The following is a 15,803-nucleotide window of genomic DNA, read 5'->3' as shown; positions in this document are numbered from 1 at the left end:
TTTTAAAAGCTCTTTGTCAGCTATAAAGCACCATAAAAAAATTTAAGAAAATACCTCTATGGTGTTTGAGCTTTCTTTATTTCCCAGGAAAAGGAAAAAGTTAAGGAAATCCTTTCATTTTTTTGGTCTTGTTATGGGCAATTAACACCATGCGACAAGCAATGCCTTTGTCAAATCTCAATGTCAGTGAAGGAAACTAAGTCTGGGGTTAGCAGTATCATTCATCTTATATTGTCAAGTTAATGAGCTGAGTTCATCACTTCTTTTACATATGGATATTAACTGTTAAAAATTTAGCTGTCACCTTTTCATGTGCTAAGTTTAGTTCATTAAAGATCTTTCACAATGAAACCTGGTTTACCTACTGCCTCATTTCTTCTTAAGTACATTTGAAAAATCATCTCTGTGAATTCCAAAACACAGTTGAGATTAAATACTCATTGAAGTTCTCGTGTCCATGAATTGTGATGTGAGTCCGTTCTACTGAATATGTGCCTTTGTAAGCACATGGTGATAGAAACTGTGTTACACTAACACAACAGATGTGTTAGCGTCTGTAAGAGAGTCTGTATTCTAAATTGTAGGTATGTGGCGCGCTGGAGCTTTAACACATTATTAAGAGTTCCAGTAGCATTAGCCATATTCTATAAGTGGGAATAGAGACAAACTTCCAGAATTTGGATAGAGTCCAACTGTTTGTTTCATAGTCCATTATTATAAGATTCTGTAATGTTTATAATTTTGTCTCCTGACAAAGTAAATATAGTGTGCATATATTTCAGATTTCATGAGATGGCCTTGATTTTAAATATTCTGCCTATTGTCAAATCATGTATCAGACAGCATATTTTAATTTTTGTTAAAAAATGTTTATTATAGTTGTAAGTATAGACATCCTCAATTTCCTAGAAAAGGGTTATATGGACTTTATGTAAAGCTGAGAATTATTATTAAGGAGAGACTAAAAAGTTATGACAAATTTTTAACTTAGAGTTTATAGAATTTGTTTCATCATTACCAACGTGAAAGCAATTGAATCATAGTTTTTTGAGAAAGAAAACTGGTTAGCTGTTTTGTTTCCTTCAAACTGATTGATGTTGATATCTTTAACAAGTCTGAGTAAAAAAAAATGTTGGTAAGATACTGAAATTTTTTAGCACCATTGCTGTAATTTCACTTTTTAGGAATGGTAATACAGATTAACCCATATTCTCTTTTTCTTTGCTTATATGGTTATTAAAATATAATACAACTAGTGCATCTAATTACTGCTAATAGTGCAGTGTACCAAGCCAAACACTTGCCACTGACTGTCAAGTCTTTCTGATGCAGCTGAAAAGGGAGAAAGAGAGAGATAGGGAGAGAGGGAGGGAGAGAGAGAGAGAGAGAGAGAGAGAGAGAAAGGAGAAAGAAAGAGCAATGTCCTTTGAGCAAGACTTTCTGCAGCTGTTGTGTACATTAATCCAGGGAGCAGATCTACCAACACTAAATATAGCAAGCATATCCTTTTACATGATAAAAAAAAATTTAAATGAAAGTCTTTAACTATGCAGTCATATTATTTTAGATTTTATTTCCTTTAAAAAGGAAACAGGCATTGCACACATATTCTCTATACAAATATTTTAATAAATGAATGTGTGGAAAATGCCAATGATACATGCATCATGTCGCAACTTCCTCTGTTGAGATATTTTCCCTTAGAACCCAAGTAGGCTGTGATCTCTGTGAGTCTTATCAATCCCCTCCAAAGTCTTTCCATGTAAAAAAAGTTTATTTTCCACATAATTTTGTGTCCCATCATACTTAATTAGAAAGTTATCCTAGATTTCATTCTAAACAACAGTAATTAGGTCTCTGAAATATCTCTTTTCCCGTTGTCAGTGACTTGTTATCAAAACACACTTGAGAACTTAAATCTGGATATTACCTTTCTTTTTTTAGTTGACCCAGATGAGGATGTCCAAACCAGGCGCTCCACTGTGATGATAATTATCCAAGGAGAACTTTTAGATGAAAGCACAGGAGAAAAGGAAAATTCTTCACGCCCTTGGAAATAGAGAGTAGCCGTCCATAGAGAGTGAGGAGTTAACCTTAGTTTCAGTGAAGATGGCTGTAAGAAGCTGGACAACCTGTCACCACCAGAGCCAGAGCATTTGTCAGCTCACAGGTCCCAAGTTATTTTGAGCTGTATAAACCATGTGCCTGTGAAACATTCCACCTGATTGGACAGGAGAAAACTGAGCAAAGGGATTCCACAGCAGGACAGCACCTATGGGCGGTGGGGGTCAATCAGTTTTCTACCTGTAGAATTTCAATTACAGCTAGAGACCCAAGTTGTTTACTGATTTGTAATTAAAACTAAATTCATTGCAGCACATTCCATCTGTTGAAGAAAATGGGATTATTTCTGAAATATATCAAAAATTTTCCTTTTTAGGGGAATTAATTTTAATTAATGAGAGATTTACTCTTATTTAATCACTGATACATTTTATGAAATTTGGCTATGAAAGGACAGTATGAAGCTGAGGTCTAGCATTTTAAAGTGGAGAGTTTTAGAACTGTTTATCCAAAGGCTAAGCAAAAACAGAGAAGACAACTAACATCAAAAATTGATAATTAGAGATTATAGAAAAAATGGAGAGGAAAAACCATCAGCCTGAGAATAAACCCAGTAACAAATTAGTTTGAACAAACTTTTTCAGAAAAAACTAATCAGATACTGTTTAAAAGTCAAAATTACCATATAATATAACATATTACAGCTCCTATTCATGTCTAAGTACTGGAATAACTTTTTTTGTATGTTATTTTGAAAGAGTAAATGCCAGTTTCTTCCTTCATAAGCATTACCAAATAATTAAAATGAATCCTCAGCCAAACCAACATCTGCTCAAAAACCTGCTTTGTCAAAGTATAAGCTCTTTGATATTAATTTCACGCATTTTCAGAATATGAATTTGGAAAAAAAAGTTAACCCTATTCCAATCTTTGTGGAAGCCTGGGTTTTGAAAATTCAGGTAAATGCCATTGATTTTTTTTTAAAGGATATTTTTGGATTTGGATAGCATAAAATACCTTGGTTTAAACCTAGCTTTTCTTAATTAAATCACACAACTGTTTGTAGGATTTCCTCCCATTCATTCATTCAGCAAATATTTACCTGATGCCTACTGTGTATCAGGTAAAGGTTATAAAGCAGTGCACAAAATATACCAAAATTCCTGACATCATTCATTTACTAAGAGACCTTTTAACCCTTTTCAGTTACCTTGAGACTCCCTATAGTATATTTAATAGTATAAAATTTCTTTGTTTATTATGATCACATCAGAAGCTTTATTGCACCTTTTGTTATGGAGCTTTGAATTTACCTGACAAAAATAAAAAAGAATATTAAGGAAAACTTTTAGGTAATCCATGTCAAAAGAACTATTACTGAGGAAGGAAAAGAATACAAAAAGAACTGCATTATGTGGCTAGATTATTTTCGTTACTGCAATAATCTGAATCTTCAGTGTACAGGTTTGTTTACTCTCTTACCTAATCCTAGGCTGAAACTAACCTCAAGATTGCTTGTGTTTCTGCATTTTCTATTTATGTAGATGCTCCAATGATTTTTCCTTATGTAAAGAGGGGATCTCCCCCAACTCTCCCACTCAGATCTTGAGGCGTAATCAATATAAATACTGCTACGTCTTTAGTAGGGGCAGGGGAAAGTGGAAGGTCTATTTCAGGCAGCAGATAGATGTGCTACAATTTGATTTTCCAAAGGGAAATGCTTACACACACTGTAAGTGAACATGTTTCTACTTTCCTGCAAACTGTTCCATGATAAGCTTGGTATCCTACCTTTCACCCAGGTATAGAACTCTGAGGTGGGAGGAGACCCATACTGAAAGATAAAATAGAGTTGGTTGGGCAGTGGAATTAGGAATCAAGAGGAAGAACTAAAATAAGTTTAAAATGAAAAGAAAAAAAGTTACAGAAGAAAGAGCCAGAGAATTTCTGAATAGCAATAATCTTTCTCTTCTCATTTTACTGTAACATTTTCAAATGCAGAAAGTGTACAAAAATTTTTGAGCTCTTTGAAAAGAAGTTCGATATAAATATTTTAAATAAATAATATTCATTTACTGTGGACACCTTGCTTACAATACATCAAAGTTGTATTCTAGATTACAGTTTTTAAAAATTAGTTTCTGTTCCCAAGTAATTCCCTACTCTGCATATCATCATAGTAATTGTATAAACATGATACCACAAATTTACTACTTTAGGTTTTACCAGGGTTTATGGGTACAAAGAATAATTTTTAAAACTTAAAAAATACATCCAACATAGTTAAAAACAAATTTCATAAGTAACAAGTAAACACAAGGTTAACATGTCGTAAGCCTTCCCCATAAAGTTGAGTGGCCCATCCAGCACGTGTTTATTGTGGTTTGAACATGATCCTGTGCTTGCCTTCAGCTGTTTTCTTAATTCAGTCACTCAGCTATAGAAACAATTTACTCACATTGGAGTGATCCACAGGAATGCCAAGGAATCTGGAAGATCTGTAGCAGAAGAAGTCTTCACTTGAAGGATAAGCATGCGAGAATGTCTGTGCTAGTAGATTCATATAAAATTTTTGTCTTTGCTGTTTTTCCATGTTGCTGTAGATTTTTATTCTATAAAAGAAACTTCTCACATACACCAAAGTTTTGCTTCAATTTCATAGATGTATATTGAGGTAATCCCCTCAAGTATCACATGAAAAAACAACCACCCCTCTATGTCTTATTTTTAAGGAACAGAGACATGTATGTATTTTCTAACCTTTGCTAATGAGAAAAATACTCATACCAGAGACAAGTCCTTGACCATCCAAAACAATACAAGTGGTGGATTATAGAGGGTCTGATACAGTGTAATTGAGAACTACAATTAAATCCTTACGAAATTTCTTTTTAATCTCAATGGTAGTGAAAACACTTGCTTAAAATTAAAAAAAATAAATAAAAAGCTGTAAGTTCAAAATCTATTTAGTTTTAAAAACTAAAATCATTTTTAAAAATATAAACAGAATACCTATTATCCTGAAAAGTAAATTTGTAATTACCTGTCCCAGGAGAAGCACCATTCCTCTATCAATCAACCAGGATCATCCAAAGCCCGAATCTCACTGCCTAACTTGTGTCAGCCACAAAAGTAGCATGCAGGAAATGTGATACTGCCCCGCCAGAGTAATGAAGGGTATTTACAGGGTTCTGTGGCAGATCCAGGGACAGTCATTTAGAACAGATTGCTCTTTTGGATCAACTTTAATAACTCAGTCTGCACGATGTTCTCAGCCTGGGTAGATGGTGAGGGTGGATAATGACTAAGATGACTAAGTAAATAGACTTTCTTGATTTTTCCTTAGATGAAAAGGATAATAATGATGACATTTTAAAGAATAAATCATAAAAAATGCACAAAATATCCACGCACAGGATGCATGTGATTTGTGTAAACATGTTTGATAGAAAACTGAGAGTATGGTCAATACATTTATTAAAGTAAATATAGAAGAGCAATCAGTTATTATAAAACATAATGTACGCTCCCCCAGTTTGCGGATAATTAGATTAAAGCTTTACTATGTGATTTCCATGAAAACACAGTACAGTCAGGCTTTCTTTACTTGTGTTTTTGATGTGAAGGACATATCAGAGTTTACACTTTTTCCGAAGTATTATTTCCAAGAAGAAAAATCCATTCCTAGGGTTTTTTTTTCCCCACTCTTTTTTAAAAATTTGGTTTTTTTTTTTTAAATTATTTTTTCTTTCTTTTCTTTAATGGAGGTACTGGGAATTGAACCTGGGAACTAAGGATGCACTCTACTACTGTATCCACCAGGGTTTTTTTCTTAAAGAGCATCTACGATTAACATCAAGTTACTGAAGAAATCCAAAATAATTAGTATCAGGTGTGTAATCATGAGGTTGATTCTCATTGCTCACCACATTAGTAAAGTAATTATATTAACACACATATAAATATATCATCCTAGTAGAAATAGGTTAACAGTGGGCAGAGTATAGCTCAAGTGGTAGAGCACATGCTTAGCATGTACAAGGTACTGGGTTCAATCCCCAGTACCTCCTCTAAAATAAAATAAATAGATAGATAGACCTAATTACCTCCCCACTGCCAAAAAAAGTAAAAAGAAAAAAAAGAAAAAAAAAGGAGTTAACATTCTTACCTATGTGCTAGGTGTGATACGAAGCTCTTTATGGACATTGTACTTTATTTTAAATATTCTTCCAACAATCTGTAAAGTAGGTAATGTTATAATTTTAACTTTACAGATGAGAACCTGGGGCTTAGAAAGAGATTAAAAACTTCCCCAGGGTCACACAATGGATAAATGACTGAACCAGAACCAGGATTAAACCTACAGCTAACCTGAAGTCTGTGCTCATAACCACTGCAAATATTTAAATATTCACATTTCTAAGGTATTTGTTAAAAAAAATTAAGGGTAAAATGAACATAAAACTAACTCTCTTTTAGTAAGTATTTAAAGAAATACTATGTAGAATTTTAAGTTTATAATTTTTCTGACCAAAACCAACCCTGAAATTCTTTTGTATGACTAAACAAACAAACAAAAAGAGAAACTATAGAAGGAAAAAAGCAAATGCTTTTAGATATACTCTATCTGCAGTATTTTACCTGAGAGCATGAATTGATACGTAGACCAAAACACTAGGCATTAATGCTGAAAAGATAGGGCATTGGAGGACACTCTGAACGCTTTGACAGACCTATTTTTTTGTTCTATTTATGATAGTCATTTTGGTTTTTTTTAAAAGTAAATTTAAATCCCCTGTGTTATGTCTCAGCACCTCAACATGGGTCAATAAATTTTTTGCAAGTTAAGGGTAGGAAAATAACAGTTGAAATATTCTCTCTTCATAACGGTAGCCCTGAATATCTTAAATGCCTGTGTGCCAGGCTCTGGGTGATTCCACTCAGATTCTATTTTTGGGCACCATGGATATCACGGAAAGCTGAAAACAAAGTTCCGTGTTCTTACACAAGACCCAAATTGTTACCGTAACATTAATGATGTCAAGGAAAGGAGACAGGAAATGACATTTCTTCCAGGTATACTCCAGGACTCACAGCAACCCTGCAAGGTATTGTTATTTGCATTGTTACAAGGAGGAAACTAAGGCTTAAAGAAGGTTAGCTTTCCCAAAGTTACCCAGCCACTGAGCTGCACAGCTGGGTGAATTCAAACTTAGGCCTCTTATTTTAAAACATATTTTCTTTTCATTCATCCCCACTGTCTTCTCATGAAGAGTAATTATTACAGATTAGTTAAAAAGTCAGAAACCAGCAAAAGGAGGAAACTCACCATTATTTTCATATGTATTGATAGACAAAGGGTTATAAAAGTTACTACTTTGATTTTAGGGGCTTGGTGTTTATTTAATAGAAGCAAGAAGAGAACAAAAAAATAGCCTATGACTAAGTCTCGGGCTATTTTCACAAAGAAGACTCAATAAAATTAGTTGACTGAAATAGCAAGGGCCGATACACATTTCTGAGTTGTCTTACTACATGAAAGTTTATTTGATAAACTTCCTATCAAATAAAGGCAGCATACTTTAATGTCAGAAGACCTGGAAAACCTTTTTTATTTTGCCTTCTCATTCATTCTGCTCATCACCCAATTGCTCTTCATTCTAAATTGACAACGGATTAGTTAAAACTTAGTCTAGAAAAGTCTCCTGTTAATATCTTAAAGATCCTCTCCTTTCATCCTCTAGCCTAACAATAACCTTTAATTAAAAATGTGGGTGATAAAGTCAGTAAAAGGGATAAGCAAACATACAATGTCAGAGAGGAGTTAAACACAAAAATTTACCATGGTGTAAACTGAGCTGGGGTTAAATCTGTTTGTAGACAGTCCACTGGCCTGACAATATTGTGTAAATTTCAACCAGGGATAAGAAAGGTCTTGTTATAATCAGGAATGTGCTCATCTTGATCCTATAAAATATAAACAACCTTTCTGGTCTTATCTGCCACTCTTCTAAACAAATCCTTGTCTCCAAAAAGTTCCAGCAATATTCCCTTGCCTTATCTTTCCTTCCTGCCTTTGTTCATTGTTTCTTCCAATTATTATGTAATTAAACAACTAGTGGTTGCTACATGCCTTATATTGCTAATTAAACTGATTTTTCATTTATGTATTTATGCTTTATCTGTTTAACTAGATCAAATCCTTGAGAATTGGAGCCATTAAAAAAAATTCTCTCTGTAGGCCACACATAGTTTTCATCTCAAGGCATGGCACAAAAGAGTCACTTAATAAATATTTGTCCATGCCATAAAAGTAGTATATTAATTGTTGAGTTGTCCTAAGTTATTCACTCAATTCAACAAATGTTTACTGAACGCTTATTATGTGCCAGGAAAGATCAAATGGCCGAAACTCTCTGCAACATTAACTGAATTGATTGTCATTAACAATTGTAATATTAGTTTAACACAAATACTATTAAGAATCACTTCAAATGAGAAAAGGAGCTAAAAATGTTTGGATGCTCATTGTGCACCAGTTGAGTAAGGAGCTATATGTACTTTGGCTCAGTGGATGCTCAAAATTACTGAGATAATTGGTATGGGGGACCTTTGCCTTTGGGAAAGGAATGGGGCTTTTTATAGCACCCACCATGCCCAAGAGTTCTTCTGTAGGCACTCTGTAAGAGGCACATCCATGCTTTTGCATCCTCCTGAACTGGCTTACCACTACTTTCTTGCCCAACTTAGAAATATCTTTGTTTTATATCAGGTCTTTACTTTCTTTCCAACCCCTGGAATCAGATTCTTTTTTGCTTCTATAGACTGCTTCTCTTGAGTTTTGGGCTTTAAGACCCTACTACGCATAGCTGAGGGGTAGTTCTGTCCACTTTTTGAGATTCCAGCTCAAATCACAGACTGAGCTGTCTGTTTTCCCAGAAGTGAAGAGTACACACATATATTCTCTAATTTAGATCATAATCTCAACTGAGACTGACTCCAAAAATTGGACCTATTGAAATGCAGATAAACCAGATTGAATGACTCAGCTCTCTGAGTGAGCCTACCTCAATGTCCACATCAACCAAGCTTTATTGTTCATATTTAATACATAATTTAATACAACAACCTAGGAAGTTTGAATTGTTATCCTCATTTTATGGAGGATGAGACTGAAAAAATTATATGCTACTGTGGTTTTCATAAATTTAGGGATCTGAAAAAGTCTCAGGAAGTACACCTTGAGATTGTCCAAGGTATACTATATCATTATCCTCTATTTATAGAGGAGGAAACTGAAGATCAGAGAAAAAATTTGCACAAGGCCACTCAAAGCTATAAATCACATCCAAGTCTACATGACACCAAAGCCCAAGCACATCGCACCTCCTTTCAGAGGAACCCACACTTGTTAGCAAGGCAGTTAGGAATCACTTTGGGAAAAAAAAACTCAGAAGATGTAGAGTTACAAGAAGGAGACCTCCAGTGATATTATGATTACATTGATTCAGTGACTTTCTCCAAAATCCTTCCAAGTCCTTGGTAATCTGGATAATTTACTTTCTCTGACTGGCCAAAGAAACAACTTAAAGGAATTGAAGCAACCATAAATAATAATTCTCTCAGTGCAACTCTATCTGCAAATTACTAGACATACTGAAATTAGGCATGAGAGATTATTTACAATCATGTATTGGTTATTACTCTAATAACAACAACAGAAAATAACATCCCTGCCCTTGAGGTTGGTTTTTATTATGATTATTTTGTACATAGCAAAATTAAGCACTAGAATGGCCATGAAATGTAAATGTAAATCAGCAGAAAACCCAAATTGCCAAGTTTATGTTATTAATTTTGTTTAATAAGAGCTTTTTGGAGGGAATGCCCCAAACTTTATTAGCAAAACTGAGACAATAAATATGTGCTAAGTGAGACTTAGAACATGCTTTGAATAACTAGGTATAGATGGCAACTAAAAGAAACATAAAAATTGTTTTCTAGTTCTGTACTTCTAGTTGGTAGTTATGTCAAAAAATATTTTATTAAGTCTTAAGAAAATTATTTGTGAGAACCAGATTAATTTGTTTTATTCATTAAAGTGATCTAATTGCTCATGGACTTTACTTTAAAGGTCATTTATCTCAGTGTACTAAAAACGTCCTAGGTACTATGGGAAATCTCATAAAATACTCAGATTTTCAAAAAAAATTCTTATCTGCTTTCTAATTTTGCATGAATAGTAGATGGAAGGAATCCAATTACTATGTTAACAAAAAGAGGCAGCTGGATTGGCTATTTGGTCATCATTCACTATGCTTATATTGGGATGGAGTCATAGCCAGGGTTTTATTTAATTTAATTTTCTCTTCTCTACTAATTTAGAAATGTTAAGATCAGAGAATGTTTCCAAGTCCAGGTGGCATTTAGCTTAAACGACAAATAGATAAGCATAAATGCCATTGTAAAATTAAGATCTTTAAGTACCTTAAAATCAGAATAAGGATGCACATGAATCAAACTTAGGAAAGATCCATCACCTCTTTTCAGAAACAAATAATAATAGTAATAATTAGTACAGGAAGATGAGCAGTTTTAATGTTGAGACATTGATATATGCCCTGTTTGATTTGAACATTGAATGTTTAAAATATTATCAGTAGTAAGATGGTAAAAGAAGTCAAATGCTATAATTAGTCAGTGAATAATTGTATTTAGAACTGGATTCCACCTCCACCACTTATTATTTGAGAAGCCTTAGGCAACTTACTTAATCTTCTAGCACCTCAGTTTCCTCATTTCTGAAAAATGGGGAAAATAATTGTACCTACCTCATAGGATTTGCTGTGAGAATTAAGTAAGTAAATACTCTTAGAACAAAACCTGACTCCTAGCAAGTGATGAATAAATGATAATCACCATTATTACCATTATTATCATAAAAAGCTATATTTTAAGTGAACATCTTTTAATCTGGCTTTGTGAAGTCATAGAGAGTGAAGAATACACAATTGTGCTGAACTATAAACTCTAAGGAAAGGCCAAAGGCTGAATGGGCCACGTAGACTGATGACTCAGACACAGCAGCAGTTCAGGTTTCCAGAATGATTCAGTCCTTGGCGTCTATCCTGATGCTGACAACAAGAATGCCAATTAGTGCCAAGAGTGATGAGGGTTTTTTTTTTTTTTAACATGGGGTGCTGTTCATTAGAGATTCAAATCAGATCACTTACATCTTGTATAGAACACCAGTAGTGATCAACCAAGTTCAGATTCAAACCAATGACATAGAGGTAAAATGCTTCATATCTAGTTACCATGCTCCTGAACCATCTGCTTCTGAATTCTAAATTCTTAACTCACCCACTGCCAAGGGGCTAAACATAGCTAAAGGATTTAAATTATAATCTGATCAGACAACCCAGGTATCAAACAAGCCTACATTAGCCAAATAAGTAGAGTGGTGACAAATAACAGAGCAGTATATCCACTCTGTGGTATGTGCTTTATGACAAGAAAATAATAATGGAAAGTACTGGACAATATCTTATTTCTCATCTGATCTAAAGAAGGATGTCAACATAAGATTGGTATAAAATTTAGGTTAACAGAGCTATTGTTAAGGTTAAGTGATTTAGAGAGGAGAAATCTAGGGAAGTGAGGGATATCTTAGTCTTTCTATGATCCTGAATTGTCTAATAAACTAATGTTGAATGTATGTAAACACCACGAGATTTAGTTCTACTAAATGAATGCTGCTAATAATAATGATGATGAACTGGGGCAGATATCAGATACAAAGAACAGTGATGTTTTACATCCTATTATTTAAATGCTCTTATTACTAAAACCATATTTGAAAAATATTTTTTTGTTTTTACTAGCTATTTCTCATCAGAGTCCTTTTAGAAGATCTGCATTAATGCTTATGTTTTATATATGAAGAAACTGACATGTAGAAAGAATAATTAGCTAGTTGGAGTTACACAGCAACTCAATACTGAAAAAAATCTGAATATTTAGATTTTTATTAGCATAGATCACTATTTATTGTACTTATCTTCAAGTTTGGTGAATTCAGTCCACATGCATAGGCTAAATTGACTTAGGAATTATTAGAAATATCAGTTGATTTGTATACAATAATTTTCACTCATGTCTGGATTAAATTCTTACCAAAAAAGGAAATGTCTTAGCATAATTCTGTTCTCTTTTGATATTGTGGGAAAAGGTCCTAGTAAAACTTTGTTTCCAAATAACCTCTTCTTTTTTAAAAAATTGTTTTAAATTGTGATATGTGTTTAGTTCTGTAGCAGTAAGTTCATTCATGTTGTACAACCAACACCACTTTCCATCTCCAGAAATTCTTTCATTTTGCAAAACTCAAACTTTGTACTGATTAAGCAGTAACTCCCCATTCCTCTTTACCTCCAGTCCCTGGCAACCGCCATTCTACTTTATGTCTGTATGAACTTGACTACTTATAGTTTCAAGTAACCTATTATGAACATCTAAACATGTTTTCTGTTTTTAAAGATATCTTAGGGGAAAATTCCTTACATTGTTCATTTCTCATTAGTCTTTGATGTAAGATTCGGTAAGGTTTCTGCCTTGAGGGTCCACAGGGTCCTAGGTACTCTCAGTCTGTAGAGTTGTGAAGTGGTTAGTACTTCAGATGGAAGACAGGGGCCCCCAGTCTGCAGTGTAATTTATAATTGGCTCTCCTGCTCTGCCGGTGCCTAGGATACTTCTGCAAACTATGGCACGAGTTATTCGCGTGTACTGCCTTTCATGTCTTACATCCTGTCACATCTTACATCTTTGCACAGTTACAACCACCTATTTTTTTTTTCCTTTTCTTTGAAAGTTCTAAAGAGCATGACCTGGAAGATTATTTCAGGACAGCATAATTTACATATCACAAGTGGAATTTTATTTGTGATAAAATACTGCTGGCTCTATTTTTATAGCATGTCTTCGTTAAGAGTTTAAAGCCATTTTTATAATACTTGAGAGCAAATACAGTGAACCTCAGCAAGGCCGAAAACAGGTTCCTGCTTTTTCAAGTACAAGTATACCTTTCCACATTAAAAAATGTTGTGGATCTCCCAAGTGATTATAAATATAATTTTTTATCAATTGATTTATAAAATACATAATGAAAAAAAGCAACCATAAATTTGACACTTACTTCCAACAAATTTATGTTTTATTAATATAACACTATCCAATAATAAGATGTTTATTCTGTTTTCAGACAAGGCTTGATGTACACCTGGATACTTTACAATTGCTTCATGGCCCACCAGGGTCTTGCTCACTAGTTGGAAATCACTGATTTAAGGGAAAAAAAGCAGGTTCTAATTGCAGCTCTCTCTCTCACTAGCTGGATGATCTTGAGCAAATCATTCTATATGCTTCAGCTCATTTTTTCAGTTACTGAAAAGTGTGGAAAATGTTTGTTTTGTTTACTTTAGGAGATTACAATGAGTAAAAAATATATATAAAGTATTTAAAAATCTAAATGTGATATATAAAACAAAAAACCTTGAAAAATGACATATTAATAGGAAAGAATTTCATACTATAGTAAACACGAAGGCATCAGCAGAGCACCTCTAACACACTGAAAATTGAAATGGAAAGTCAACATACAGTGACTAACGTGTATAAATTTAGGCACCTTAAGAGAAGGACAACCATCATTCCGGTGTATTTATAAGGATGTTTGTAAAGAATTTTGTAATAGCAAAAAATTAGAAACATACTTTTTTTAAACATGGAAAGATTTTTTTTAAACAGTCTTCAAAACAGTGTTTATAATATGACCCTTTTTTAGTTTTTAAAATTCTGGAGTACAATATTCCAAATTGTTAAATGGTTATAACTAGGTTGTGGAACTCTGGGAGATTTTTCTTTCATATATGTTCTTAGTTGTACTTTTAAAAAACTTATAATAAGTGTGTATTATATTTATAAAGAGAAAGAATAATAAAAGTTGCCCCCATAGCAGGAAAAAAAAAAGCTTCAAGGACACCAGTAGAAAAAAAGGGAGCAAAATTTGGCTGTAGCCTAACTGATGGTATCTAGCTATCATCAATTTATCCACCTACCTACCTATTTATCAAATACATGCGTGTATATAAATATACATATGTGTGTCTGTATCTATATTGACATCTATAGCTATACCTGAAGAGGTAATCAGAATGACAAGTAGGAAAGGGAAATCAGAGGAGAAAGAATCAGCAGTGTTGACCCAAGAGGGCCCTATCTGCTCCTGATCATGGTGCTGGCAGCCCTAGGCCAACATTGTCAGATGCCATGACTTATTATTTACCATGTTCCAATTCATGCTCATGCAGTAGCATTCTGATTTCCATTGAGTTTTTTTTTAAATAGACTTCTTTATAGAAAAAAAATTTATAGGAGATTATGACATTTGGTTTGCACTAACATCTTTCTCATTGTAAATTAACAAATTGGAACTGTGGATGCCCATTACTCTTTCAGAAATTTGGTTAATGTAAAATACGTTGCTAAAGAATTGCATCATTGTAAGAATTTTTGAAAAACAAATTGGGTTTCTGAGCTTGGATAGCTGAGGCCCAGACGATGAAAACTGGTGATTTCATCAAGGTAATTACAAGCTGCAAGTTTTATGACAGTAAGCCAAATGGACTTCCCTAAGAAGCAATCCTGTAATTCAATGTGCGAACCTTTAGCATGAAATAAATACAAGGCAGGTGTATCTTGGAGACCTTGCCATATGATATTTCAACAATATGAACAATAGGGATGACATTTTAGCTATGATCCAGCCTATCATTCTTTTCTTGGAGTTGTAGATAAATTGAAGATCAGAGAAAGTCAGTTATCCAAGATTGTGGTTGATATCAGCTCAAACTCTCTTTCCTCCAACTTGAAATTATAATTGGTGCCTCCTTGTCCAGCATATGAAACTATTTTCCATAGCCTTTATAAAATAATATCACAGCTGTAAAACGCACACATCCATGACTATATCTCTTTCCTGTTTTGAAATGCATTTATTGAGTAACTAGTATGTTCAAAGCACTCTGCTAGGTTAAGATTTTCTTCAGATCTACTCTGTTTTATAATATGAGTAAATGTTGAACACTGGGAGTAAATGTTTAACATTGGGGGAAAATACAGCTATTTACTAAAAATCTAATACCTGCCAGGCACTATTCTAGATACGCTACATCTTACTTCATTAATTATTTTCTAAATCCTTAGGATATGTACTATATAAGTTCTCTAATATTACCCTAAATGAGTGCACTTCATTCCATCAGGCCATATCCAAGATTATCATTAAGTAAAAATTGTTGTTACTGAAAAGCATTTATTAATCATATAATTATATGTAGCACTGAAGTGTCACTGTAATTGAATGATCTTAGAATAATAAGTTATAAATGCTCACTCAGAATGGAAACTAGACGCAATGACAGTTTCCCTTTAGGACGAATCATCAGTTAGTACTCCCAACAGAAGAGGTTCTCTTCTCCCTTGCTACACATTAAGCATCCCCCACCCCCTGCAAAAAAAAATTCGCAAAAGATCACATAGTATATCATTCCATTTATATGAAATGTCCAGAATAGGCAAATCTGTAGAAACAGATAGTAGATTTGTAGTTGCCTAGGGTTGTAAGTGAGGGGATTGTTGGAGGGAAAGAGGAGTGACTGCTACTGGATTTGGAAATTTGGGGG

General features: G+C 33.8%; 1 protein-coding gene across 6 annotated transcripts in view; it reads right to left on the bottom strand.

The window, feature by feature from the left end:
• The window catches only part of MYPN (myopalladin), a 91,353-nt gene that overhangs the window by 74,563 nt on the left and 987 nt on the right, over positions 1 to 15,803 (bottom strand). Inside the window, exons 1-2 of one of the 6 annotated variants that reach the window (XR_012510276.1) lie at positions 5,108 to 7,071; positions 4,523 to 4,562 (exon numbers count right to left, since the gene is read on the bottom strand). Coding sequence is in view for 1 of the 6 variants with exons in the window: in XM_045514245.2 (XP_045370201.2) it covers positions 4,523 to 4,599 (77 nt within the window). In the remaining 5 variants the exon portion in view is untranslated. The other 5 variants (XR_012510275.1, XR_012510277.1, XR_012510274.1 and 2 more) reach the window with 5 other exon arrangements.

This window comes from Camelus bactrianus, chromosome 11 (assembly GCF_048773025.1).
Source record: "Camelus bactrianus isolate YW-2024 breed Bactrian camel chromosome 11, ASM4877302v1, whole genome shotgun sequence".
Classification (NCBI taxonomy): Eukaryota; Metazoa; Chordata; class Mammalia; order Artiodactyla; family Camelidae; genus Camelus; species Camelus bactrianus.
This window is presented reverse-complemented; position numbering and strand designations above follow the sequence as displayed.